This window comes from Nannospalax galili, unplaced genomic scaffold (genome assembly GCF_000622305.1).
Source record: "Nannospalax galili isolate Female #2095 unplaced genomic scaffold, S.galili_v1.0 scaffold1233, whole genome shotgun sequence".
Lineage (NCBI taxonomy): Eukaryota > Metazoa > Chordata > Mammalia > Rodentia > Spalacidae > Nannospalax > Nannospalax galili.
This window is the reverse complement of record NW_008333791.1, coordinates 733,165-759,783: the sequence shown is the minus strand read 5'-3', so window position 1 is coordinate 759,783 and position 26,619 is coordinate 733,165. Positions and strand designations below refer to the sequence as shown.

At 44.9% G+C, this 26,619-nt stretch overlaps 2 protein-coding genes and 1 pseudogene across 4 annotated transcripts in view; 2 read left to right on the top strand and 1 right to left on the bottom strand.

Moving 5' to 3' along the window:
- Positions 1-870: 870 nt before the first annotated feature.
- Positions 871-10,324, bottom strand: LOC103730312 (cytochrome b-c1 complex subunit 6, mitochondrial). The gene is made up of 4 exons (XM_008828511.3): positions 10,161-10,324; positions 5,236-5,262; positions 3,400-3,561; positions 871-1,080 (listed from the first exon to the last, which is right to left on the bottom strand). Exons 1-4 carry the CDS (start codon positions 10,212-10,214, stop codon positions 1,048-1,050), a joined length of 276 nt encoding a protein of 91 aa, XP_008826733.1. The 5' UTR covers positions 10,215-10,324; the 3' UTR covers positions 871-1,047.
- Positions 10,325-10,561: 237 nt separating this feature from the next.
- Lrrc41 (leucine rich repeat containing 41) overlaps positions 10,562-26,619 on the top strand; it is a 22,075-nt gene continuing 6,017 nt past the window's right edge. The window contains exons 1-4 of one of the 3 annotated variants that reach the window (XM_008828507.3): positions 10,562-10,857; positions 15,418-15,504; positions 16,301-16,371; positions 24,398-25,535. In XM_008828507.3, coding sequence (XP_008826729.1) covers positions 10,659-10,857; positions 15,418-15,504; positions 16,301-16,371; positions 24,398-25,535 — 1,495 coding nt within the window. In that variant the 5' untranslated portion in view covers positions 10,562-10,658. Of the gene's footprint in view, positions 10,858-10,920; positions 11,393-11,415; positions 11,869-15,417; positions 15,505-16,300; positions 16,372-24,397; positions 25,536-26,619 lie in introns of those variants that run through there. The other 2 variants (XM_017797007.2, XM_008828508.2) reach the window with 2 other exon arrangements.
- Positions 22,651-22,756, top strand: LOC115069522 (annotated as a pseudogene).

Here is a 26,619-nt window from a genome sequence, read left to right as displayed (position 1 = left end):
CTCTTCTTGTAATGTCTTTTATTTGATGTTATCTATAATACTGGCTTCATAAAATGAATTTGAAAAATATTCTTTCACTGTTTTTTAAGACAATTGGTCTTTTTAAGAGGTCTCCCTATATGCCCCAACTGGGCTGGAACTCACTATGTAGACCTGGCTGGCCTTGAACTCAACAGAGATTCACCTGCCTGTGCCTCCTAAGCACTGGGATTAAAGGCCTGCACCAACACGCCCAGCTATGATACATATTTTTTAAAAGTCCTATGGAGCTGTATCCTCAACCCCTAGTTTAGAACATTAATTTGAAACTTTCCCAGACTCAGGAAGGAGAGGCCAGGGGATCTTTGTGCATTCAAGGTCAGCATGATCTTCAAAGTGAGTTCCAGGCTAGCCGGGTAAGTTTATTTCTATCCTTACACACATTTGTATACAGCTCTTTGAACTCCTTGCATCACCACACCCTGCTCAAAGTTTCAAATTAACATTCTAACCTAAGGTCTGATGGATACACCTCAGTCACAGAGCTCTTGCCTAGAGTGCACGAGACCCTGGATTCAATTCCTAGCACAACATAAAAGAAAAAAAAGAGAAAGAAAAACAAAAAAAGGCTAAATTAAAGGAGCTGAGCTTGGTGCCACATGCCTGTAATCCCTACTACTCAGGAGGCTGAGGCAAGAGGATCAAAAATTCAAGGGTTGGCATGTGCAACCTAGCAAGACTGCTTCAAAATAAAAGGGTAAGAGAAGTAGCTCAATAGAAAGGCATTTCCCCAGCATGAACAAGGCCCTGGGCTCAATTTTCAGTACTGAAAAAATATAAAATAAAACAAACGGGGGTGGGAGGGGGTAGGGAGAAGAACAGTAGCTGGTCTGCAGATCACAGGACTTTATTAAGATGGAATCACTGCTAATTACATAGAAGCTACTTGCCAAAATCCATGAGGTTCCCAAGAACTTATATACATCAGAAACAAATGACATGTTCAAAACCACAAGAAACATCCTGATGCTCAGGTGATGAAGGCTTGAGGACAATGAATCTTCACATCTACTTCAGGCTGTTAAAGAGCTTGTGGGCCACCTAGACAGGGAAAAGAAAATATCACTTGGCAGCTTTAATGCCCTGGCTCACAAGGCCCTTCATGACCTGGACTACCCTTCTCTGCACTTGGGCCCTGGTACTCTCAGTTCCCTGACTCTATCCATCTGTCCAAAATGCCACATTTTTTTCCATCTTCTAATCTTATCTAACTTGGTTGTGAATTCCTATAAGCCGTCACTAAATAAGCTATCACCACACAAACCTGTTTTCAATTCCCTTGCCAAGAACTGAAAACCACCACCTACCCAACTAATAGAAATTTATATTATTTGCGCTCAAAAAAATTTTCTCTTGGATATACACACAAAGTGGAACTGCCCCTCTGTATTAACTGTGGTCATATGTTAAATCTATGCTTAATTCTTTTTTTTTTTTTTTTTTTTTTTCCTTTAAAGAGACAGGGTGTCTCTGTGAAGATCAGGCTGGCTTCAAATTCCTGGGATCAAGTGATCCTCCTGCCTCAGCCTCATGAAGAGCTAGAGCTATAGAGATGCACGACCACACCTAGCTCTATGCTTAACCTTTTGAGGAACTGCCAAACTATTTTACGTAGTGGCTGTACCAATTTATATTTTTACCAGCAGTGTTTCCACACACTACTGAGAATTTTTTCCACATTTCTCTAACATGTAACAATTTTTCCCCCACGCTGGTAATTAAACTCAAGACTTCTCTAGGCAAGTGCTTAGTCTCACTGACTACTTTATCAGTATGTGTGTGTGTGTGTTGTCAAGGTCTCACTTTATAGTCCAGATTGGCCTCAAACTCATATCAATCCTTGTGTCTCAGCCTCCTAAATGCCACAGACTGAATTATAGGTATGAGCTCCCCATGGCAGTTTTATTAGACTCAACCTTACTTTAAAAGAAAACCTCTTGAGGTTGGAGAGATAGCTCAGCTGTTAAAGAACACTGGCTGCTCTTGCAGAGGACCTGGGTTCAGTTCCCAACATCCATATGATAGCTAACAATTGTGCACTTAAATACATGCGGGTAAACACTCATATACATAAAAATAAATAAAATCTTAAAAATGAAAGAAAAAACCTCTGTACATAAACAACTATAATACAAGACACACTAAAAGATACAAACACACACACATACACACACACTGAGAAGAGTACAAAATCTGCACGGCATGGTGGCACACACCTTAATCCCAGCACTCCAGAGACAGAGGCAGGTAGATCTCTATGAGATCCAGACCAGCTGGCATCCAGTCTCAAAAAACAAAACAAAATTCAAGCACAAAATCCAGGGCTGGGGGTTGTATCTCAGCTGGTAGAGCACTTGCATAGCATTAACGAAGCCTTGGGTTTTATCTCCAGCACTGAAAGAACAGCTAAAACAATTGGCCCTGATAGCACATACCTTTAATCCCAGCACTTAGGAGACAGAGGCAGGAGGATATCTGTGAGTTTGAAGCCAGCCTGGGCTACACAGTGAATTCCAGGCCAGCCAGGAGTACATATCAAAAAAAAAAAAAAAAAAAGCCTAGTTACTGGGGGCTGGAGAGATGGCTCAGTGGTTAAGAGCACTGGATGCTCTTGCAGGAGACCCAGATTAGAGTACCAACACAACATGGTGGCTAACAATCATCTGTAATTCCAGCGCTCACATCCATGGGCATTGCATGACACAGGTGCACTTACATACACACAGACAATACACTCATACACACAAAAATAAAAATAAATTTTTTTTTAAAAATTCAGCTTCTTGAAAAGATGGCTCAGTGGTTAAGAGCAGACTGCTCTTGCAGAGGACCTGGGTTTTATTCCCAGCACCCATATGGCAGCTAACAACTGTCCATAACTCCAGTTCTAGGGATCAAACACCCTCTTCTGACCTCCATGGGCACTACACAACACAGGTGCACTTACATACATGCAGGCAATACACTCATACACATAAAATAATAAAATTAAAAAATAAAAATAGCTGGGCACCTGTAGTCCCAGTACTTGGGAGGCAGAGGCAGGCGGATCTCTGTGAGTTCAAGGCCAGCCTGGTCTACATAGTGAGTTCCAGGACAGCTCGGGCTACAGGGAGACCCTGTCTCAAAAAGACCAACTTGGGGTATCATGTTTTCCTCCTCATCAGAGTCTATCCTGTAAAATTAGACAACGGTACCTATCTCCAGTGAATGTGTTAGGAATTAGGAACAATTATGTATATAAAATGCTCAGTAGTAAGACATCTACAGAGCCCATAGTAGCTGGATACTGATAGCTACGTGGAGCATGAAAGACTGTCAGCACCAAGTGTTACTTGGCCACAATTCAGACTGACTTACACAGTGGTCCCTTGCATGTAGGAAGTCAAAGAGCTCTTCTGTACAATCCTCTTCTGTCTGTGATCGGGAAGATACACGCTGATCACAGAGCTCTAGCCGTTCCCGGGCCTTTACACATTTCTCCAACTGCTCACATTGCTCTCTCACTGTTGTCAGGGGGTCCTGACAAAGAAAGAGAAAAAAGACCAAAGTGGAAGCTTTAGAAGACATCCACCACATACATGTTTGATCAGTATAACAACCAATTAAGGGGCTGCCTCTGAATGACCATGTAGGCGGCCAGCAGGTTGATTCACACTGCAGCCAGAAATGGCAGAATGGAGTCTCCCATTAATTTTTCAATGCTAATAGGAAAAGGTTTCACATTCCTGCCTTCCAAGGTTGCTAGTATGAACTGAAAGTCTCAGTCCAATCCGAGAAACAAGGTACCAAAGGAAACTGAGGCAAACTGGAAGCAGATCTACTAGTGGCTTTACTTGTTAACATGGCATTTAGGGACCAGGACATATCTAAAATTTCAATTCTCCTGTCTAAGAACTAGGCATAGGCATCCTACCTGCAAAGCTAGAAAGACTGTACAAACAAGTGAACTATCTAAACAGCACTTAGGGACTAGGACATACCTAAAATTTCAATTCTCCTGTGTAAGAACTAGGCATAGGCACCCTACCTGCAAAGGTAGAAAGGCTATACAAACGAGAGCTAAGAAAATTGCCTTCTAGAGTTCTTTATTAAACCATAAATAGCAGATGAGCACTATGGGGAGACTGCGCTCTCTCTGGGCGCAGGGTGCGCTCACTCCCTGTGGATCCGCAGACTGCTCTGGGAAGCAGCGGCTCCAGGAGCGGCACGGGAGCGGCACGGTGGATCCGCAGACTTCTCTGGGAAGCTGCGGCTCCGGGAGCGGCGGGTGCCCTGCAGGCTTTCCTGGTGGCTCGGCCCCATGTCTCTGGAGCTGGCAACAGCTGGCGGCTGTTGCAACTTCTCTGTTGCTGAGAGCTTACTCTGCTACTGGAGCATTGTCCAGCCGGAATCCCGTCTCTATTTCACCCGTGTACCCTTCCTCAGGATGTGAGGCTCCTGGCCACTGAGCCACGCAGGGAAGGAGTACGGAGACGGCGAAAGCTGGTGTCCGTGGGTTGGTAACGGAAGGTGCTGCCCTCGGGGGAAATCAGGTCGCCGGTACACAAGACTCAAGGCTCGGCTCAGTCTGTGCTTACAGCTTTATTCTCTCTGGGACCCAATCTCTGGGACCCAGTCTCTGACCCAATCTCCCACTGTTAAGAGAAGGCTAGGATATTTTATACCATGGGGGTAGTGGTAAAAGCTTTGGCTGTTAGATGCTTTGTGAGGCATTCTATTTACATGTGGAAGTGGATTTCTGCCACACTGCTAGACTGCTGGCCGCCTGGAAAAATCACACAGGAAGGCATGGTCTGCTTAGAGCCAGAGGCCATGTTTATGTTATGGCATTTGTGGTGGCCACTTCAAAGGGAGAGACAGGAAAGATGCCAGGAAGACATCTTGCTATGAAAGGAGCCCGCAGCACATAACCCGAGCTGCATGAGCTGTCCGGTGTGAAGGGGCTTCGACTTTGCATAACAGAGATCTCCCAACAGAGCACCAGTCCTTCAAGATGCTATCTGACCTCTGGTAGAGAAAAGCTTTCCAGGCTCACACTTCCAAACATGCAACTGCACAGGAGGTATTAGGCTTAGTACACCCTCATTTTCTCCAATGTGTCACATAAAGATCCCTTAAAATGCCCTTAGTGTTTCATGAAGCCCAAACTTCCTGCTTCTAGTGAGACAGTTCCAAACCTGAGACAGCTCTTACCACTAATTCTTCCTCTTCTTCTTCTTCCTAGATAAGGAAAAGAAAATTAAGTCAATAGCAATTTTATAACATTTTTCCCAATCATATTGATACCACACTTACAAAGGAAGCTGTTCTAATCCTATTATTTTGTTTTCTCTGATATTTTGACATTTTTAGGATCCTTGCAAATCTAAGCACTAAATCCTGCCTCCCCAGAACCAGCTAATCTTTAGAGATAACATGCACCTTGCCTAGGAGCATACTTTTAAAGTATAATCAGTCAATTTAAAACCCATATAACCAGCTGGGCATGATGGCTGATGCCTTTAATCCCTGCACTTGGGAAGCAGAGGCAAGTGGATCTCTGTGAGTTCAAGGCCAGTCTGGTCTACACAGTGAGCTCAGGCCAGCTGGGGCTACAGGGAGACCCTGTCTCAAAAAGACTCCCCCCAAAACAAACAAAAATATAACACTTCAAATTTCACATACCAACCTTAACTTTTCCCTAGCCTAATTCATCCAGAGCCTAAGAAGTCAACAAGGGGTCAGCCATAGTTCAGAGCTCACTGAAATTATTCAAACTCTTCCTTAATTTGATCAAGCTTGCTTACCTTACCTCACTCATTCCTTCCCAAAGAAACCAAGATTTTGAACCTTTTTTCCCGTTATTCCTTGCTTGTTTTTATGACAAGATCTTAAGTCTATAGCCCATCTAGCCTCAATTTGTGGCAATCTGCCTGCCTCAGCCTCCTAAGTACTGAAATTATAGCTATACACCCAGATCCCCTCCCCACTTTTATAAAAACACGAGCGTGTGCAAGTGCATGCATCATTGTGCATGGAGGTCAGGAAGGCTTCAGGGGTCCTCTACTACTTTCTACCTTGTTTCTCTGAGGCAGGGTCTCTCATTGAACCTGCTAGGCTGGCAGCCAGAAAGCCCCAGCACTGAAGGAGGTGGAGACAGAAGGATCACTGGGGCTTTCTTTTTTTTTTGAGACAGGATCTCCCTGTAGCCCCAGCTGGCCTAGAACTCACTATGGAGGCCAGACTGGCCTTGAACTCAAAGAGGTCTGCCTGCCTCTGCCTCCCAAAGACTGGGACTAAAGGTGTGGGCCACCACACCTGGCCCCTTTTATATTTTTAAGATAGTGACTTGCTATGTAGCTTTAGCGAGCCTTGAACTCGCTGTTGTACTGCCTCAGCCTCTGAAGCACTGGGAGCACAACTGTGTGCTATTATGCCTAGTCCATAAATTCTTTCAAAGGCAGTTGTCTCCAGGTATATCACCTTATCATATCTTAAGCAAATCCCAGGAATAATTCAAGACAGATGCCAGCCACTTCACGTTCATCAGTAAGAACTGCAAGACAGTCTACAGTTTATAAAGTAACTTCTTAATTTTTTAAGGTCAGATTAGTCATCAAATCTTAAGGACGTAATCCCAATTTAGAAATAAGCAGTAATTATTAAATATTTCCTGATATAAATTCAAGCCATCAGATAATCAAATGAGACCTACAAAACTTAAGCCAGGTGTGGTGGTGCATGCCTTTAGTTCTGGCACTCAGAAGGCAGAGGCAGGTGGATCTCTGTGAGATTGAGGCCAGCTGGTTTACACAGTGAATTCCAGGGCAGCTGGAGCTACAAGGAGACCCTGCCTCAAACAAACACAAAAAACTTAAAAGTATTATGACGGGCTGGAGAGATGGCTCAATGGTTAAAGAACACTGGTTGTTCTTGCAGAAGACCTGGGTTTGAATCCCAGCACTCACATGGCAGCTAACAACTGTCCAGAACTCCAGTTCCAGGGGATCCAACAGCCTCTTCTGTCCGCCGTGGGCATTGCATGACACAGGTGCACTTACACACATGAAGGCAATACATGCATACACTTAAGTAAAAAAAAAAGTATTTTGACAGTCTAAGGATATAGCTCAGTGACAGAGTACTTCCCTAACATGTACAAGGCCCTGAGAAAAAAATATAAAACACACACACAACGCCTACCACACACGTCTATCTTGGTTTAGACGGGTGTGGTAGTTATTCTCCTGTACTCCTAGCACTTCAAAGGTAGAAGCAAGAGGATTAGTAGTTCAAATTACATGAGAAACTATCTCAAAACAATAACAAAAGGTATTTGTTAAGTATTGCTAAAAATAGCTACATTTAGTCTTTATATCCAAAACCAAATTTAGAGGAAAATCAACTGTTTTCTAGACTCTTAACATGAATTTGGAATATAAAAATGGCCAAACCTGCCAGGCATGGTGACACATGCCTTCAGTCCCAGCACTTGAGAGGCAAGAAGATCTCTGTGAGTTCAAGGTTGGCCTGGTCTACATAGCGAGCTCCAGGCCAGCTGAGGCTACAGGAAGACCCTGTCTCAAAAAGACCAGAAAAAAAAAAAAAAAAAAGTCCAAACCTTAAACTTTTTAGTCAACTAAAGTTATGACCACTGCTTCTTAGCTTGCAGATTAATATAACTATAACAAAGTCCACACAACTCCACCCAGGGGCCTAGAAATACCAGGTCTTATATAATCTACTTCAAATTTATGTAACTTCAACTAAGTTTCCTTTCTTCCCTTAGTGTACCCCTGGAACATCAGCACAGGTCCTAAATCTGAGGCATAGTACAGTCTGACTTGCCTGTCTAAATATGCACGTTCGATATTTGGGAAGAACAAAAGACACATAGGAAACGAAAAGGACAGGCTCAACAATCCTATTTTCAAAATGCCAAAACAACTTGAGGCAGCTTGCAAAAAAGTGGAGGGCAGAGACTTTCAGGACTGAGGATTTAAGTTCTAGTAAGGTTCTTTTTTGTTTGTTTTTGAGAAAGGGCCTCCCTGTAGCACCAGCTGGCCTTGAACTCACAGAGATCACCTGCCTCTGCCTCCCAAGCGCTGGGACTTAAAGGCAAGCACCACCATGCCCGACCAAGTAAGGTTTCTTAAAACTTTTTTATGAATGCATATTATGGGGCTGGAGAAATGGATTAACCACTGGGGTAAGAGCACTGGCTGTTCTTGCAGAAGACCCAGGTTAAAATCCCAGCATCCCACATGGCTGCTAACAATTGTCAGTAACTCCAATTCCAGGGGATCTGATGACCTCCACAGGCATTGTACAACATGGGTGCACTTGCATACATGCATGAAATACAGGCATACACATAAAATGAAAATAAAGCAAAAAGAATTTTTTTTAAAGAATGCATATTACCCAGCACTTGGGAGGCAGAGGCAGGGATACACAGTGAGACTCTGTCTCAAAACCAAAACCCCAGCGACAACAAAGAAAATGCACATGCTTTTAATCTTGAAGCTGTGGATTCAATGTCCAGCATCAAAAAACAAAACAAAGAGCCCTAAAACAGGTCAGGGAGATGGCTCACGGGTAAAGGTGCTTGCTGCCAAACCTAGAGACCTGAATTTGATCCCAGGACCCACACATGGTGGAAGCTGTCATCTGACCTCCACATGCACATACACATAAAATACCCATATGTGCATATGAAATATTTTTTAAAAAACAACCTGAAATCAATATCCTAGACAAGACCGTTATGCTAACTCCCTATTAGCAATGCTAGAACTGGTAATTTTTGTATCACTGATAATTGTGTCAAAAATGTCATTTTAGAAAAACAAATCCAAATATAAGTCTAATTATGGACTGCTTCGAGCAATGATTTAATCGCCAATAATTATGGGTCTTTAATAAACTGGCTGCTATCTGCTTTCTTTTTTCATCTGCTGCAGTAGCAGTCTGTGGTACCCTGCTAAACTTTCTGAGGCTAGCTCCACCACTTTCTGAAAACTATTAATAGGAAACAAACAAGTTTCCAACTAATTCTAAAACCATGAGCCTCAAAAGGCTTGTCCTGAGGTGGACAGAGAACAAATGGATAGGAAATGAGACTGGAAGCAAAGTTAGTGGCTTCTGTGGGTCAGAGTTCTGGATCTAGTGTCACAAAACTTTGGCACAATTCCTAACTGCACCATTTTGTTAGTTGTGTACCTTTAGTCAAGATAACAAACTTCTCTGCCTCATGTGTAAAAGTGGCAAAAATAGCAGTACCTAATATTTACCTCCTGGGGATACCGTTCAGGCTAGATGTATTAGTACATATAAAGCACTTGGAATAGAAAGTAGTCAAATATTTGTTATTGAGACAGGGTCTCACTATGTAGTCTTGGCTGGCATGGAACTCTATGTAAACCAGGCAGGCCTTATCTACCTGCCTCTGCCTCCCCAGGTGCCGGGATTAAAGGAGCTCGCCACCATACCTGCAGTATTACTATGCTACCACCAATCTGGGAAAGAGCTCCCTCTTTCACCACAGAATAATATTGCGTATTCCTACGCAGTCCCCCAAAACACAAGTCCTTTGCCATCTCTATCCAAAATGAAAAAGATCCACTTTTTCTTTTCTAGTGCTAAGGGGCAAACCCTGTGGCATCCTAGAGTCAGGCAAGCGTTTTACTGCGAAGCTACACCCCCAACTCCTGAAACCACTTTTTCACGTAAGTGACATAAGGCTCCGTCCCCACAACCTCCACATGTAGTGATTCCTAACCTAAACCGAGTTAGACTAGCGTTGGTCTGTTTGCTCTACAAGCTCGTCAAATCAGGACCTCAGAACACCTGACCGACTGAAAATATACACACAATCTTGGTACAAGTGTGTCTATCATTATCGTTCCGATTAAACCATCAATCACATTCATGACAGGAGGAAGCCAGCCCAGAGAAAAACTAGTCATTACTTTATCCAAAGTCATTCGACAAATTCTGAAAAAGGGCAGCGGGAACCACCTTTCTCAACCCCGCAAACCCCAGGAGGAAAACAGGACTGAGCGGGCCCCGAACGAGCTTCGGCACGCCAGGTTCCGGCCTCGGGGCAATAAGGATCGTGAGTCTAGTCCTAGCCTTACCCCTTGAGGGTCTCCGGATCCGGTAAGCATTTTTCGTTCGTCCTCTAGTCCCATGTCAGGATACGGTTCGGGGCTTCACACAGGAACCAACAAGGGTACCAACTCCACTTCAGGACCAAGAAGGACTTGTAAGGGTCACTCGGCGGATATCCGGCGGCTGGCCGGAAGTGCGGCAAAGTCAGCGTAGTCTCGAACACACGCTCATATTGGTATGTACTATCCGCCAGCTGCAGGAGGCAGGGGGAGCTGGTATTTATGCCTTCGAAAGCTTTCCTAAGAAACATCCTTTTGGTCACTCTAGGCCAAAATACATGGGTGTACAGAATTAATCCAAATAATATTTCCTAAAACACTTGAAGGCTATGCTAATTTACTTGACACATTCGTTTAGAGCAGTTCTTATTTTTACCCATATCACTTATGGAGCGGTCCTAACAGTTGACCTTTTCAAGATGGCGGTCTGAGGGCGTCATTCTCGGGCTCGCGCACCTCCCCAAGATGGCGGCGCCCGAGGCCTGGCGCGCCCGGAGTTGCTGGTTCTGTGAGGTAGCGGCGGCAACGACCATGGAGGCCACGTCCCGGGAGGCGGCGCCAGCGAAGAGCTCGGCCTCGGGCCCCAGCGCTCCCCCCGCCCTGTTCGAGCTGTGCGGGCGGGCGGTGAGCGCCCATATGGGGGTTCTGGAGAGCGGGGTGTGGGGTAAGTCGCGGAGAGAGGGGCTACCTCTGGCAACGAGCGGGGGCGGCCCGGCGGCTAGGGGGCGCGGGGGGCGAGGCCGATAGGCCCGGGGCAAGGCCCAGCCCCGGGCACTGGAAGTCGGATTGTGGAGTCGGAGCATGAATTCCTTGGCTGACAGAGCTGGACAGAGTAAAGGCTGAGCCCCCAATGAGCAGGTGGACCCGTACCGCGGCTTGCCGGCGGGGAACTGGGGGCGAGGCCAGAAGGCCCGGTCTGGGGCATAGCTGGCAGGGCCCGAGCTACAAGGGCAGGATTGGCGGCCGAAGCCGCGAGCACGGAACTGACACTCGGCTGGGCAGGAGCGAGAAGTCTCGGATGTGGAGCCGACCGGTGGCGACGGCCAGCTGTCTGGGGGCCGGGTCCGAGGTTGGCAGGCCCGGCCTATGACAAGGCGGCCAGGCCCGGAGCCACGCAAACTGACTGACGGCCTGGGGCCTCCGCTGGCTGCTGGACACACCGTGGGTGGCACGGCTCCCGAGGCCAAGTGGATGGCGAGGTTGGAACAACCTAGTCGAAAGAAAGGGAATGGGGCTGGGGGAAAGGCCCTAAGGCTCCGGGCACGGTGGCCTGTCTGACGGCCCGGGGCTGCGGGGAGCGCACCGACACCCGAGACCTCGCCGCTAAACTGCTGCTGGCTGCCCGAGGAGCAGGGAGCGCCGGGGACCACTCGGATGGTCCCGGCGGCGGCGAAGTGCGGAGAGGTGGAGAGGTCCACCAAGAGAGGGACATGTCCGAACGACGGGTGGCCGGGCGCGAAGGGCCGAGGAGGCCTCAGGCGGGGCAAGGGCCGGGGTGATCTCGGACCGAGGAGCCGGAATGGGACTGGGACTAGACGCATCTCGGGGGAAGAGGCCTTAGTCCGAATTGGAGTGAAATGAGACCCTAGGCCCGAGAGTGGCGGGTACCAAAGGGCCGGACCTCTGTCGAGGCCGTCCGAACTGAACAGCCAAGGCAAGCGGCCTAAGATCCGAGGTGAGGGGCAGGGAAGGGCGAACTGATGATTAATTGGGGTGATAGGCCTGGAGTCAGCGGGCCTGGTGACTGAGGTGAGGCCTGTTGCCAGATGGTCTTCTGCCAGCCAGGGCCCTGGCAGCTGATGAGGGAAAGGGGTCCACGACGTGAGCACTGATAGTGGGGACTTGAAGAGAAAGTGAAGGCCCTACTAGGTAGACCTGGATGCAAGAGGCACAAGGGAGGCCTGGGCCAGACAGACGGGTGGTGTGAGGGGGGTGGGGTACAGAGTCAATCTGAAGTTGGGTGAGATCACAGGCCAGGCCAAACGGAAAGTGGGGGAGGAAGGAGGTGGCATTAGAGGAGGCTCCTGGCCTTGGAGTGTGTGTGTAGGGGAGTAACAAGGGACGGCCCTAGAGGTTGTGGTGACTCCTTTGGTCAGAAGGAAGGACCTGGTCAGGTCAGAAGTGCGCATAAGGGTTTTGATACACCATGAGGAGGTGGGTTTGAAGGGTTAGGGCTCCAGAATACACTCCAAAGCCTTACAGAATGGTCAGGGAGGTCCTTTGTGGTTGGAGCAGGCCACCAATGCTGAGAAGGCCCAAATGCTTTCATGTAGTGTGAGGGAGGCCAGGGGTTGAGCAGAAAATGCTAGAAGTGCTCAGACCCTGTGTGGGGAGGAGATTGTGGAAGCCCTATGTGCAGCTGAGACAAAAAGGGTCAGGCTGACCATGATGAACAGGAGAAAAGCCTCAGTGATGTGAACAGGGGCTCAGAGAAGTCCTGGGAATGTGGATCTGTCTGCATCTGACTGGAGACTCTGGGATGCTAATCTTGGCTAGAAGAGGAGGGGAGTGGGTTTGGAGACCCCGGTTTGGGAAGAGGAAGCATTAAAACAATGTATAAGCTGAAAGGAAGCAAGGAAGAACCTGTTTTAAGAAAGGAACGGTGGCGATGAGTCTTTGTGGGGTTGTGACGGGGGGGGGGGGGGTGGCTAAACAGAGAGGAGCAGGATAGGAAGAAAACTGTAAGGGTCTGGAGGAACTTCTTTCTATGTTGCCTCCACCACTGCTGTACATACCTTCACTATTATTACTGGTTGAGCCCCCAGCCACATTGAGAGAAGACAGAGAAGGGTCTCTTGTGGGCTAGATGGAGTAAATAGCCACCCACTAAGCGTGCTGACTCCAGTGAGACCTTTTAGGAGGGCCAAGTAAGAAGCCTGTTAAGTGGTGCTATTTTGGAGGAAGGTCTCAGTGTGAACTACTGTGAACTATTGTAAACTAGGAAATGACCAGGAAGGTGCCTCCTTGGAGGTAGTTGACTAGTACTGATTAGTATAAAGAGGCTGAGGGGAGGAGGGGAGTAAGGAGAGGCAACACAAAAGAGGCAAACAAAAAAAATTGTGTGTGTGTGTATATATTGTTTCCCCATTGCTGTGACAAAACACTCCAACCAACACCAACCTGGAGGAAAGGGTCCATTCAGCTTACATCTCCCGGGTCACAGCCCACCAGGGAGCCCAAGGTAGGAACTCAGAGCAAGAACCTGGAAGCAAGAGGTGGAGCACAGGCCATGGAGGAATGCTGCCCACTGGCTTGTTCCCCTGGCCCCCACCCAGCCCTCTTTCCCATGCAACACAGGCCCCCCTTCCCAGGGGTGGCACCACAGTGGGCTGGGCCCTCTCACATCACTCGACAATCAAGAAAGTGCCCCATGGACATGGCCACAGGCCAGTCCAATGAAGGCAATTCCCCAATTGAGGCTCCCTCAGCCTAGGTGTGTCAAGCTGACACCAAAGCTATCCAACCCACACACACACACACACACACACACACGCACACACACACACACACATAGTCTCCCCCATAGCCCCAGCTGGAACATGCTCCACAGACCAGGCTGGCCTTGAACTTACAGAGATCTGCCTATCTCTGCCTCCAGAGATAAAAGGTGTGCACCACCATACCCAGCCAAAAAATATATTTTAAAGCATATAATCAATAGAGTGGACCAGTGACATGGCTCAACAGTAAACGTAATGCTACCATGCTGGACAGATAATCTGAGTTCAATCTCCAGGATCCATAGAGTAGAAAGACAGAACCAGTTCCTATCACATACCTGCTGTGGCACATCCCTCCCTCCAAATTAAAAAAAAAAAAGTATAATTAGGAAAGTTCAATAGAATATGGTATATTATACCTTCAATACCAAGATGTGTGGTTTGAACTTTACTTGAATGCGGTAAGAGCTTCTGAAAGGTTTTGAGCAGAGCAGTGCCATAACCAAGAGCCAGATTCAGAGAGAATAGAGACAGAGGTCAAAGGAAGCATTTAGTTCAGATGATGGGCCTATGTTAAGTGTAATAGCATAGGGAATTAATACTTTCTTAACAGGTACAGTGAATTTTGTACAAAGTACAAAATTATACTAGATTCTTGGATCTCAAAATTCAGTTATTCCACAATGAAAGGAAGGGTACACTGAGGAAGAGTTGGGTATGTGGTTCACACCTGTCATCTCAGCACTCAGAAGGCTGAGGCAGGTTCCAAGCAAAAAAATGAAAGTTTTGATATACTGTAAGATCTTAAGCTCAGTAGGATAGAGATGCTGTTGATAAAATAAACATAATAATAGCCAATATTCACTGACCTTTTAGGGGAAAGATACTATGTTAAACAAGTTACAAGCATGATCTTTAATGTTATGAGGTAGCCTCTCCTATCCCCTCTTCCTCCCCACTCCTGTTTTGTTTTATGAGTTAGGGTCTTGCTATGGAAGCCCTGGTTGGCCTGGTACTCCTTATGTAACTGAGGCTGACCTTGAATTTGCAACAGTCTTCCTGCTTCAGCCTCCCAAGTGCTAGGATGTTATCATGAGTCAAAACAAATACCAGTTCATCCCAACTTCTTTAGTTATGAGAGCGATTACAATAGACTACAGGACTTTGTGTCTAAAGTTGGACAAAATCATGACTGATATAGTCATCATGAATTCTTAAACAAATTATTTAACTTCCTTTTTTAAGATTAGCACTACTTTTTTAAGGATACCAAGGGGATTAGAATAAGTAAAGACAGCATGGGAAAATAGAATGAGGAAACTTCAGTAGTTCAAGGGTAACTTTGAACTCCTGTGCCTCCTGCCTCTGCTTCTGAGTGTGGGGAAGAGCTGATTTTGTTTTTAAGGTACAATGAATTTAGAGTATGAAATTATCTTCATTCTAAATAGAAAAGTACTGGTTCAGAGTATAGTCATAGTCCTGTTCTTCTGCCCATATGCTTGGGCAGAAGTGTACTAACCTAAATAAGCATGTCAGTTTGTTTTATAGTATTATCTCACCCTTTCTCCTGAAATTCTAACTAACTACCACCTGGGTGCTTGAAGATAAGTGGACCAGAATTTGAAATAGACTTAGTTTAGCTTCTCCAAGTTCCATGTGTCAAATGTGAAACCTGCCCATCTTATTTTGTTGTTGTTGGTTTGGGTTTTTTTTTTTCCAATAGAATTAAGTAATGTTCAGAATCCTGGAGAAAAAAAGTAAACTTTGTGTTTTGGTTTTTGTAGCCCTCCCAGGCCCAATACTTCAAAGCATCTTACCTCTGCTCAATATATATTACTTGGAGAGGATTGAGGAAACTGCCCTAAAGAAAGGTGAGTGTCTTTCTGACACTTTCTTTGTGATTATGAACAAGGAACCATGATGTCCTTCAGGTAACTATCATAACTAAGACCTGAATAGGACTTAATGCGCATCAAAAAGTATCTTAACATCTGTTTTCTTACATGATCTCCTATAGTGTCCTATGGCCCAAAGCAAGTATAGAATTCCTGATATTCTGATAAGACACAGGCATATAATAGTCAATAGCAAAGCTGCACTGGGACCCCTATCTTTTGAATGTTAGTTTTATATTTTACCAAGCTGTCTCCCCTCATTGGATGTATCTATTAACACCTAATTTTTTTTTTTTTCTGTTCTTTTTGAGACTGGGTTTCCCTGTAGCCCCAGCTGACCTGGAATTCACTATGTAGACCAGGCTGGCTACGAACTCAACAGAGATCCACCTGCCTCTGCCTCCCAAGTGCTGGGATTAAAGGCGTGCACCACCAGGCCTAGCTTAACACCTAATATTTATATAACTTTGATATGCCAAGCAATCCTAGGTACTTTACCCAAAGAAATTCATGTACTTACTTAATCCTTTCAACAGCCCTAAGAAATAGATAGTAATTTTATTTTACAGATGAGGAAACTGAGGCATGGAGAAATTAAGTAACTTTCCATGGTCATACAGCTTAAGTATGCAAATATTCAACCCTAGGCAGCCTGTTCTTAGTGTCAAAGCTCTTAACTATTCAGTCATATTGCTCCCGTGAAGCCAGGAAACGCTGATACACTTCCTCATGGCAGGCAGCAAGCATCCAAGTGTGGTATTTCTTTCTACAGGTCTCTCTACTCAGGCCATCTGGCGCCGACTCTGGGATGAGCTGATGAAAACAAGGCCTTCCAGTTTGGAGGTAAGTTAAGGAACTGGGTAGAACACACAAACACAAGCTGGGAACTATTGAAGTGCAGAGGCAGTGATAGAATGGATTTGGAAGCTGGGCTCTGGTGATTTGTCACAGGTTTTCGCTCATTTGGCATTTAGCATTGACTTGTTTACCATGTTTAGAGGGTGCACAAAACAAGAAAGAGTTGATCACAGTGGAATGCACCAAGATGCCTTGAAATATTGGGGGTAGGGGGTTCTTTTTTGGAGACAGGATTTCCCTGTAGCCCCAGCTGGCCTGGAATTTCCTGTGGCTGGTCTCGAACTGCTGAGTGCTAGGATTAAAGGCATATGCCACCACACCTCGAGACTGAGACTCCTTGAATTTTTGGTTTTTGGAACAGGTTCTCACTATATATCCCTGTCTGGCCTAGAAATGGTTATGTAGACCAAGCTGGGGTTGATTTCAAAGAGATCTGCCTTCCTCTGCCTCCCCAATGCTGGAATTAAAGGCATGTGCCACCATACCACATCTAGTCAGTCCTTGAATTTTTGAAAGAATTGGTCAGTGGTTAAAACTAGCAAATAAAATTAACAGAAACTATCTCTCTGCATTGGCCTCAGGGACACATTGGTCTAGCTAGCAACAGTTTATATAAAAAGGATTAAGAGCCAATCAGAACGTGGTGAAGCTGCTCATACTATACCCTGAGTTAGTATATAGGCTAAAGGACAAGGAAGAGGATAGTGCTTCCTGGTTCTGCAGTGGTCAGGCTCTCTGTCTCTGGAATATGGAGAAAAAAGTCAAAACCACATCACCTGAGTCACATTTAAATATGAGAAAAAGACTTCTGGAAATTTCTTTTTAAAAATAATAAAAAGTGGGGGCTGGAGAGATGGCTCAGCGGTTAAGAGCATTGACTGTTCTTGCAAAAGACCAGGGCTCAAATCCCAGCACCCACATGGCAGCTAACAACTGTCCGTAACTCCAGTTCCAGGGGAATCCGACAGCCTCTTCTGTCTTCTGCTGGCATTCATTGCACGACACGGGTGCACTTATCTACACGCAGGCAATACACACATACACATAAAAAAAATAATAAAATATTTTTTTTTAAAGTTACCGAATAACAGATCTTAATCTCGATATCAGAAGTATATACACAGTCCCCAATCTTGAGGACTTATTTAATGAGAAAATCTACAAATAGATCATGGGTGATAAGATAACTGGTTTGATAGCGGGAAACAGAAGTGTTGGGAAAAGGGACAAGGTCTTTCATAGGAAGTAGTATGTGAGCTGGGCTTTCTTGAATCATGCCAAATGATACACTTGCACACACACAAAACCTGTTATCAGAAATAGGGGCTGAGAGTATAGCTCAGTAGCAGAGAGTTTACCTACCATATATAAGGCCTCTAGCAGTGCAGGGGTCAGGGAGAAGGAAAGAAGGAAAAAGAATTACCAAGAATTTAAGATTTAATTTCTGGGGCTGGAGAGATGGCTCAGCAGTTAAGAGCACTGACTGCTCTTGCAGAGGACCCAGGTTCAATTCCCAGCTCCCACATGGCAGCTATGAACCATCCTTAACTCCAGTTCCAGGGGAATCTGAAGCCCTCCTCTCACCTCTGCGACATTGCAGGACATGGGTGAACTCACATACATGCAGACAATACACTCATGCAGATAAAATAAAAATAATAAAATATTTTTAAAAGTAGAAAGACCCAATAAAATCTTCAGATACTAGGACTTATAAGGAAGAAAAGTAAATGTAAGAAAATTAGAAATAGTAACAGCTTTCTGTCATCTTTAGAGATAGTGTATTACTTTCTTACAGTATTTCACAGGCAGGGGAAATGATTAGCAGGTGGTGAGTGTGCCATGTGCATGCAATGGCCTGTGGAAGCCAGAAGAGGGAATCAAATTCCCTGAAGTTTGTTAGTAGCCATGTGGGTGCTTGGGAACTGAACCAGGGTCCTCTGTAAGAGCAGCCAGTGCTCTTAACTGCTGAGCTACCTCTAGTCCTGTGAAAATTTCTTTATCCAACATTATTTGTAGCTTCTTGAAAAAATGTTTTTAGTTTGTTTTCTTGGCTCAGATCATTTCAGAACATTTAGAGGATCTTAGACTTAGTGACCCAAATTACTTAGGCAGAAATGATTTGGCATTCCAAGTGTCTTTTTCTGATTCCCACTTTAACAAAATAGCAACCTTCATCTTACCTATAATTTTGAAATATCTATTGAGGATTTGGGGGTGTAGTTCATTGTTAAGAATGCTTGCCTGGCATATACAAGGCACTGATTTTAATCTCCAGCACTGCAAAAACAAAAAAAGCCACTTATACTGATTACCCATTTAGTTCCAGGCAGTATTCTAGATCCAGTACACACTGCTTATAAAGGAAGAGTATTTCAAACTGTGTAATACAAATGTATATAAAGAAATCTTTATGATGGACTAGATATTTTGGAGATAAAGTACTAGAGAAATGAAGGTGTTTCAATAAATGATTCTCTAGCAATTGCTTAACCATCTGGAAAAATTAAAGCCTATTTAACAGTATGCTTAAATATGTCTACATGGATTAAAGATGAAATTGTGAAAAAAAGAGACAAAATATGCTGGGGGTGATGGCACACACACCTTTAATCATAGCACTTGGGAGGCAGAGGTAGGTGAATCTTTTTGAGTTTGAGGCTAGCAGTCTACATAGTGAGTTCTAGGCCAGCCAGGGCTACATGGTGAGACCATGTCTCAAAACAAGCAAAATAAAACAAAAACAAGTAAAAAAATGTTAAATGTCATGATAATATGTTAGTAAAATTTTACCTCACCTTAGTAAAGTCTTGTTTTTATTTATTTTTGTTGGTGTTGTTGTAAAATCTGATGCTTAGAATCAACCAGGGATGCCTGAAACATGTGCTTTAATACATTATATTGGTGGGACACAAACTGTTATAACTTTCTTAGTGGATAATCTGGTTATATATGTCAAGAACCCTTGAAATATTCAAATTCTTTGACTAGAAATTCTTCTTGTGCTTTGAAATATATAGCTGTTCTCATGTACATATGCACACATACTCCAGAGTTGGTCTATACTTCTTTTTGGTTCTTTCTAAATCAGTATTTCTGCCACCAGAAAAACTGCTTTTTCCTCTTTCCTCTTCCAGGGATGGTTCTTAGAGGTACTCAGAGTAGTCCAACATTTGACATACTGTTGTGGGCGCCCAACAATACAGCCTCTAACAAAACTACCCTGTTGGAAACCCCTGGTCACAGGATTGTTTGCCTTTATACCACTTGGGAGGTAGAGATAGGATGATCAAGAATTCAAGATCGAGGGCTGGAGAGATGGGTCAGTGGTTAAGAACACTGGTTGTTCTTGCAAAAGACCCAGGTTAAAATCCCAGCACCCACATAGCAGCTAACTCTCCGCAATTCCAGTCTCAGGGGATCCGAAAGCCTCTTCTGACCTCCTCGGGCATTGCATGACTCAGGTGCACTTACCTACATGCAAACAATACACACATAAACATAAAATAAAAATTAAAAAATAAAAATTAAAAAAAAAGAATTGAAGATCATTCTTAGCAAGTGATCTTGAGGCCAGCCTAGGCAGCAAAACTACAAACCCTGTATCAACCAAAAAAACCAAAGTTACATACAGAAGAAATAAACAGTATCTAATTTGTGAACATTTGTTGCCTCTAACAAGAAAATATTTAGCCCTCATTTGTACACATAACTCCTCCAACTGGTGCCTGAGCTGCCAGCCTATTGATGATAGGCCAGGGTGGGCAAATGCCACTTACCTCATTAGCAGTGCATTATTTCCACTAGCCTTATGCTATAGTGTTTAATCAGTTTGTATTAGGGCTGTAGTCTACAACATGAGTAACTAGATCTCTCAGCTATTTTTCAGCATTGATGTTTTAGCACATACTCTTCTGAACAGCAGTAATAGAATAAAATAGTGAACCTCTGTCTGCTTGTGCATGAATTGATGTGAATCCATTGAGATGACTGTTATAACTCTATATACTTAAACTTCACAATGGTCCTGTATTCCTGTAGTTTTCTTTACAGTTGATGAAACAGGTAGAATGAGGTCCTACCTATATAAGATTATAGTTAGTGAATGATCGACCCAGCTTGAAGCAGTTTGGCTCTAGAGTACATGTTCCTGTTCACTGTGTCATACTGCTCATTGCAGTTAAGCATATCTGAGGTGACTATTTTCATCAACCATTAATGTATTGGAAAAAGTCCAGCATTTAGTTATCTCACCTACAGGTCCCTTATTCCTCTTATGCAGAAACAATTGCAGTGGCTTGGTTTGCAACCTTGTCTAGATTTTTGTTTGTTTCTTTTTGAGACAGCATCTCCCAGTAGCCACAGCTGGCCAGGAACTCAACTCCTTATGTAGACCAGACTGGCCTCAATCTCTGTGAGATCTGCCTGCCTCTGCCTCTCAAGTGCTGGGATTAAAGGCATTCGCCAACAAGCCTTGCTTGTCAAGATTTTTTTATGCCCATCTACCTTACCTAAAAAAATTTGAAGCCTTATTGGCATTTGCAAATGATTTTTAAATTTGCACTTATTTATTTTTTGAGACAGATTCTCACTGTGTAGCTCAGGCTTGGCCTGGAACTTGCTATATAAGGCAGGCTGGCCTCAAACTCCCAGAGATCCACCTGTTTCTGCCTCCCTAAGTGCTCGGAGGCAGAGGCAGGAGGATCAGTACAAGGTCATCCTTAGCTATGTAGCAAGTTCAAGGTGACCTGGGTTACCCTATCTACAAAACAAAGCAACAACCTCCCAGGGCTGATGGAGGCTCAGAGGGTAAAAATATTTGCCAGGCTAATCTGATGACCTGACCTGTGTTCAGTTCTGGAACTTACATGAAGGTGGAACTGACTGCATAAAAGTTGTCCTCTGACTACACAGACACACACACACACAAACACGGCACATGCACTCCTCATCCAGAATTACAATAAACTTTTGATTAGAAGCAACTCTGGGACCTGGGACTTTGTGTGAATATCAGAACCATTTGGAGCACATTTTAAAAAATAAAGATGCTTGGACCTTACCTTAGATATCACTTGTAGAATCACCAATTCTGGGAGCCTGACATGAATTTGGAGGTTAGGGGGTGGAATTAGTTCCATTCAGAGTTCTGAATACATATGAACAGTCTAATGAAGACCCACTTCCATAAAACCTGTCTGGAGAAAACAAGTCTGTGATTTGGTCCCTATTCCCCATGAATTTTTAATCTAGTTAAGATATGTACACAGACAGAATCCAAACACCATGGGATCAGTGTGCCAGTATCTTAAAGCTTGAGTAGTGTCAAGCTGTTTCCTAACAAGAAACAGTCTCAGGGTGATGTTAGTAGGGCCTTTAGGAAATTTAGTCTACCAGTGGAAAACATTGCTGTCAGATATTTCAAAGGACACATAAGAAAGGCTTAGACCAATGAGATGGATTTGGTCAGATCAAAGCATTCATAAAGGCAAGATGTGGAAAATAAAGCTACTTTATTAGGTAGACAGAGACCAGATTGTAGAAGGACTTTGCTGTCAGGCTGGAGAGCTTCAATTCTAGCTAGTGGGAAGACATTGATTATATCATAATACTTTAAAATATCCAAAGTAGTATAAAAAGAAAGAGGGAGCCAGTAGGATTATACAAAGTTGACAAAAGGGAATAGAACCATCAAGAAGTTAATGAAGTGGTCCAGCATGAGATAATAAAGGGTTAAACAAAGCTAGTGGTGCTAAAAATAGAAAGTTGAGACCTGATTCTAGAATCAAATGTGAAAGTTGGACTTAGTTGTGAGACACTATAGAAAAAGAATTTGGAGATGGTTCACTGGGCAAAAGTGCATGAATGACCGAGTTTGGATCCCCAGTACCATGTGTGGCCTCGACAGCCTGCCTATAATCCCAGCACAAAAACAGGATTCCTAAAGCAAGCTGGCTAGATTAGCCAAATCAGTGAGCTCTGGCTTCAAGCAAGAATATTTAAAGTGGAGAATGATCAGGGAAGACACTTAGCATCAGTCCCTGGCATCCACACTTGTAAACACAAACACACACACACAAAAATGGTCCCTGGACCCAGATTTCTTGGGTTCAAATCTTAATTACCACTTACCTAGAGTAACCAGTGATAACCTCTTAATCTTTCTTTCCAGGTTTAAATTTTTATTTCAGCTGGGAATATAGCTCAGTAATACAATTCCTTGGCATATGCAAGGCCTTGTTTGTTCTCCAGCGCAAACAAGATGTTTTGTTTTTGAGAAAGGTTCTCCTGCAGCACCAAGCACATCGCTCCCACATAACTGGGGCCACCAGCCCATCGAGGGTGGCTCTTTTAACCGCCAGCTACAGGGGCGAGGCTGGAGGGGGAGGGTTTCACGCAGCTGGGTGTAGTGGCACACACCTTTATTCCCAGCCAGAGGAGGCAGAGGCAGGCAGATCTCTGTGAGTTTGAGGCTAGCCTGGTCTACATAGTGAGTTCCAGGCCCACTGGGGCTACAAGGAGACCCTCTCTCAAAAATTCCAAAAAAAAAAAAAAAGTTTCTCACTCTGTAGATGTGACTAGCTTGGAACTTAGATCTTCCCATCTCTGCCTCCTGAGTGCTGCGATTAAAGGAATGTGCCAACACACTTGCCCTACAAAGACGTTTTGCTTCATTTGGGCACATTTGCCTACCATGTGTGAGGGACTGGATTTGGCCCTCCTCCAGCAACATCAAAAAGGGATGGGGGATGTTGGGACTGGAAAGATGGCTTCAGTGATAGTTGTTCTTTAAGAGAACTGGAATTTGGTTCCCAGCACATCAGGTAGCTCACAACCACCTGCAACTCAGAGGATTCAATGCCGCTTTTTGGCTTCTGTGGATATCCAATGTGCCCATGTTTGCTTATGCACACAAGACATACACACGAATATCCTAAAGCATGCTTCATAAATCATGGTTTCACTTATTAGTCTTGTAACTAAAATAAAATCTGTTGAGTTCAGGAGATAGCTCAGTCAGTAAAGCATTTGCCTTGCATGAGTTTGATCCCCAGAAACCATATTTTCAAAGGCAGGAGGGACTGGGAAGATTGCCCAGTGGGTAAAATGTATGCTGCACAAGCCTGATGACCTGAGTTTGGAACCCCAGAACTCATATAAAAGTCAGACACAGCAGTGCACTCATTTGTGATCCCAAGTGCATCTCCACTGGGAGTTGGGAGAATTGCTGGAAGTTCATAGGCCAGCTAGCCTGGGATACACAACAGCGAACGAGAGCCTGCCTCCAATAAGGTAGAAGGCAAGGACCAACACCAAAGGTTTGTCCTCTGACCTACACACAGAAAAACTAGGTGTGGTGGTGCATACCTGTAGTCCCAGTGCTGGGGAGGTAGAGAGAGATCATCCCTGGAGCTTGATGCCACTCAGCGTAGCCTACTTGGTGCCACTCAGCATAGCCTACTTGGCAAGTCCTATGCCAATGAGACCTGTCTTACATAAAAAACAGAACAGGCTAGGCATGGTGGCACATGCCTTAATCCCAGCACAGGCAGGCAGAAGCAGGTGGATCTCTGAGTTCGAGGCCAGCCTGGTCTACATAGAGAGTTCTAGGTCATCTGGGGCTACAGGGAGACCCTGTCTCAAAAAGACCAAAAAAAAAATTTTTTTAATTTAAAAAACGTGGACAGAACACCTGAGGTTGTCCTCTGGCCTTCACATATGCACACGAGTGCCCATACACACTTGTGCGTGCACCATCAAATAAGCACTATACATTCACCCTACAGAAACAAAGGCTACGATGATGTAAAATGCCCCTTCATCTGCTTTTGTGCCTTGGTTTTCTTGTCTGTAAAATGGGGCTGCTGGTAATACATACCTCAAAGATGTGAGCACTAAGTGAATTTGTATAAATTACACTGGTGCCTGATTCAGTGAGTACTCAGAAAAATGTTCTAGTTGAAGAAAATTGGGATAGCACTTTAATATCTGGCATGTTCTCTGCTTTCAGAGTGTGACCTGTTGGAGAGCCAAATTTATGGAGGCCTTTTTTTCCCATGTTCTGCGTGGGACCATCGATGTGTCTTCTGACAGCCGTCTTTGTGACCAGCGTTTCTCACCTCTCTTGCACAGCTCCCGTCATGTCCGGCAGCTCACCATCTGCAACATGTTGCAGGGAGCAACTGAGCTGGTGGCTGAGCCCAACCGCAGGGTTTTGGAGACCCTGGCCAGTTCTCTGCACACCCTCAAGTTCCGCCACCTGCTGTTCTCTGATGTGGCAGCTCAGCAGTCACTTCGACAGCTATTGCATCAGCTCATTCACCATGGGGCTGTTAGCCAAGTGTCGCTGTACTCCTGGCCTGTGCCTGAGTCAGCCCTTTTCATCCTTATCCTCACCATGAGTGCTGGCTTTTGGCAGCCAGGCCCTGGTAACCTGCCTTGCCGCCTCTGTGGAGAGGCCTCCCGAGGCCGGGCTCCAGCCCGCGATGAAGGCTCGCTATTGCTTGGCTCACGCCGGCCTCGGAGGGATGCAGCAGAGAGATGTGCTGCAGCGCTGATGGCCACTCGGCGGAAGAATGAAGTCAAGCAGGTGCCTAGAGCTGCACCTGCCACTCGTGTAACACGCCGCAGCACACAGGAGAGCCTGGCACCAGGCGGAACAGACCCCCAGAGGGAGCTGCACCCTCCAGCCACCTCTTATGAGGCTTCTGGTACCAAGCAGTCACTCTCTGCTCCAGCTGCCACCTCCTCTGCCTCCTCTTCCACATCCTCATCCAAACGGGCTCCAGCTAGCTCAGCCTCACAGCCTAAGCCCTTAAAGCGTTTCAAAAGAGCTGCAGGGAGAAAGGGTGCCCGCACCCGTCAGGGGTCTGGGGCAGAGTCTGAAGACCTCTATGACTTTGTTTTTATTGTGGCTGGTGAAAAGGAAGATGGTGAAGAGATGGAGATTGGGGAAGTAGCTTGTGGAGCTTTGGATGGATCAGATCCCAGCTGTTTGGGGCTTCCAGCACTGGAGGCCTCCCAACGATTCCGTAGCATTTCCACCTTGGAGCTGTTCACAGTTCCTCTCTCCACAGAGGCAGCTCTAACACTGTGCCACCTGCTGAGCTCCTGGGTGTCTCTGGAGAGCCTCACACTCTCCTACAATGGTGAGCACCTAAAGGGACAGGGCTGGGCTTGGATCTCTCAGCAGCAATGTGCCTGATCCAGAAAGGGGTTATAGGGGAAACAAGAGGTATAATCAGGAAGCCGGGAGGGTGGTCCTTTGTTTCTCATGGAGGCAAAAAAACACTGCTACACTGTCAGAATTGCAAGAGAGGAAAATGAGGTCTATAGTCTTGATTAACTGTGAAAGCAGGGTTTCTAGAGAGGCTAAGGAGTCAGCTAGATAAAAGAGGCAATCCAGACCTATCCAGGGCTCCAGGATTGTATCACACCAGTCACATCAAAACAACTGTCCAAACAAGGTATAAGTAAAATTTTGTTTACCAGACCAACAACCTGTAAGACAGACAGTCTTCTGTCCTTTAAGACTTGATTGTGCCCAGTTAGCCAAACTTCAGATCTGGCTAAAACAATCCACCTAAGTTGCTAAGCACTGCCAAAGAAAAATCACACAGATGTGCAAATAGTCCCCACTACACAATCATGGTAGGTCATCAACCTCTTAAGACTCTTCATTGCATCCACAGAATCAGTTCCCATTTCCATCTGCCAGTTCCAAATTTTACTTACATGACTTCACCCCCAACCTCACAAAGAAAACTGAAGTCATACATGAACTCCTTCAACCAGCTTATAAATTACTTCTGAATTCATCATTTTCTCTACCACAATGAAAGACAACCTTATCTAAAGCCAGTTATTTCTCTTGCTCTGGATCCATGCTTGCTTTCTAGGAAAGCTTGTTTTTTATAACTTCTATAAAGTTAGTGTATATTTGATATTTTAAATATTTTCAAGATACTGTTAACTTTTTTAACATCAACTTTATGACAATGACTTGCCCAAGATAACCCTGCTAATAAATTACAGAGCCAGATTTCAGAATCTATTCTTTTAAACCACTGTTTCTTCCACCAGTTAAACATTAAATCAGGCTCACACCTTTAATCCCCACACTTGGGAAGCTGAAGCAGGTGGATCTTTGTGAGTTCGAGGCCAGCCTGGTCTACACAGCAAGTTCTAGGCCCTCTGGGGCTACAGGGAGACCGTTTCAAAAAGACAAAAATT

Excerpts from the sequence above, each read along its gene's own strand:
- LOC103730312 (XM_008828511.3), bottom strand. The coding sequence starts at position 10,214 with ATGGGACTAGAGGACGAACGAAAAATGCTTACCGGATCCGGAGACCCT. Across the intron at positions 5,263-10,160 it reads GATCCGGAGACCCTCAAGGG|GAAGAAGAAGAAGAGGAAGA; the intron begins GTAAGGCTAGGA and ends TTCCTTATCTAG. Across the intron at positions 3,562-5,235 it reads AAGAAGAGGAAGAATTAGTG|GACCCCCTGACAACAGTGAG; the intron begins GTAAGAGCTGTC and ends TTTCTTTGTCAG.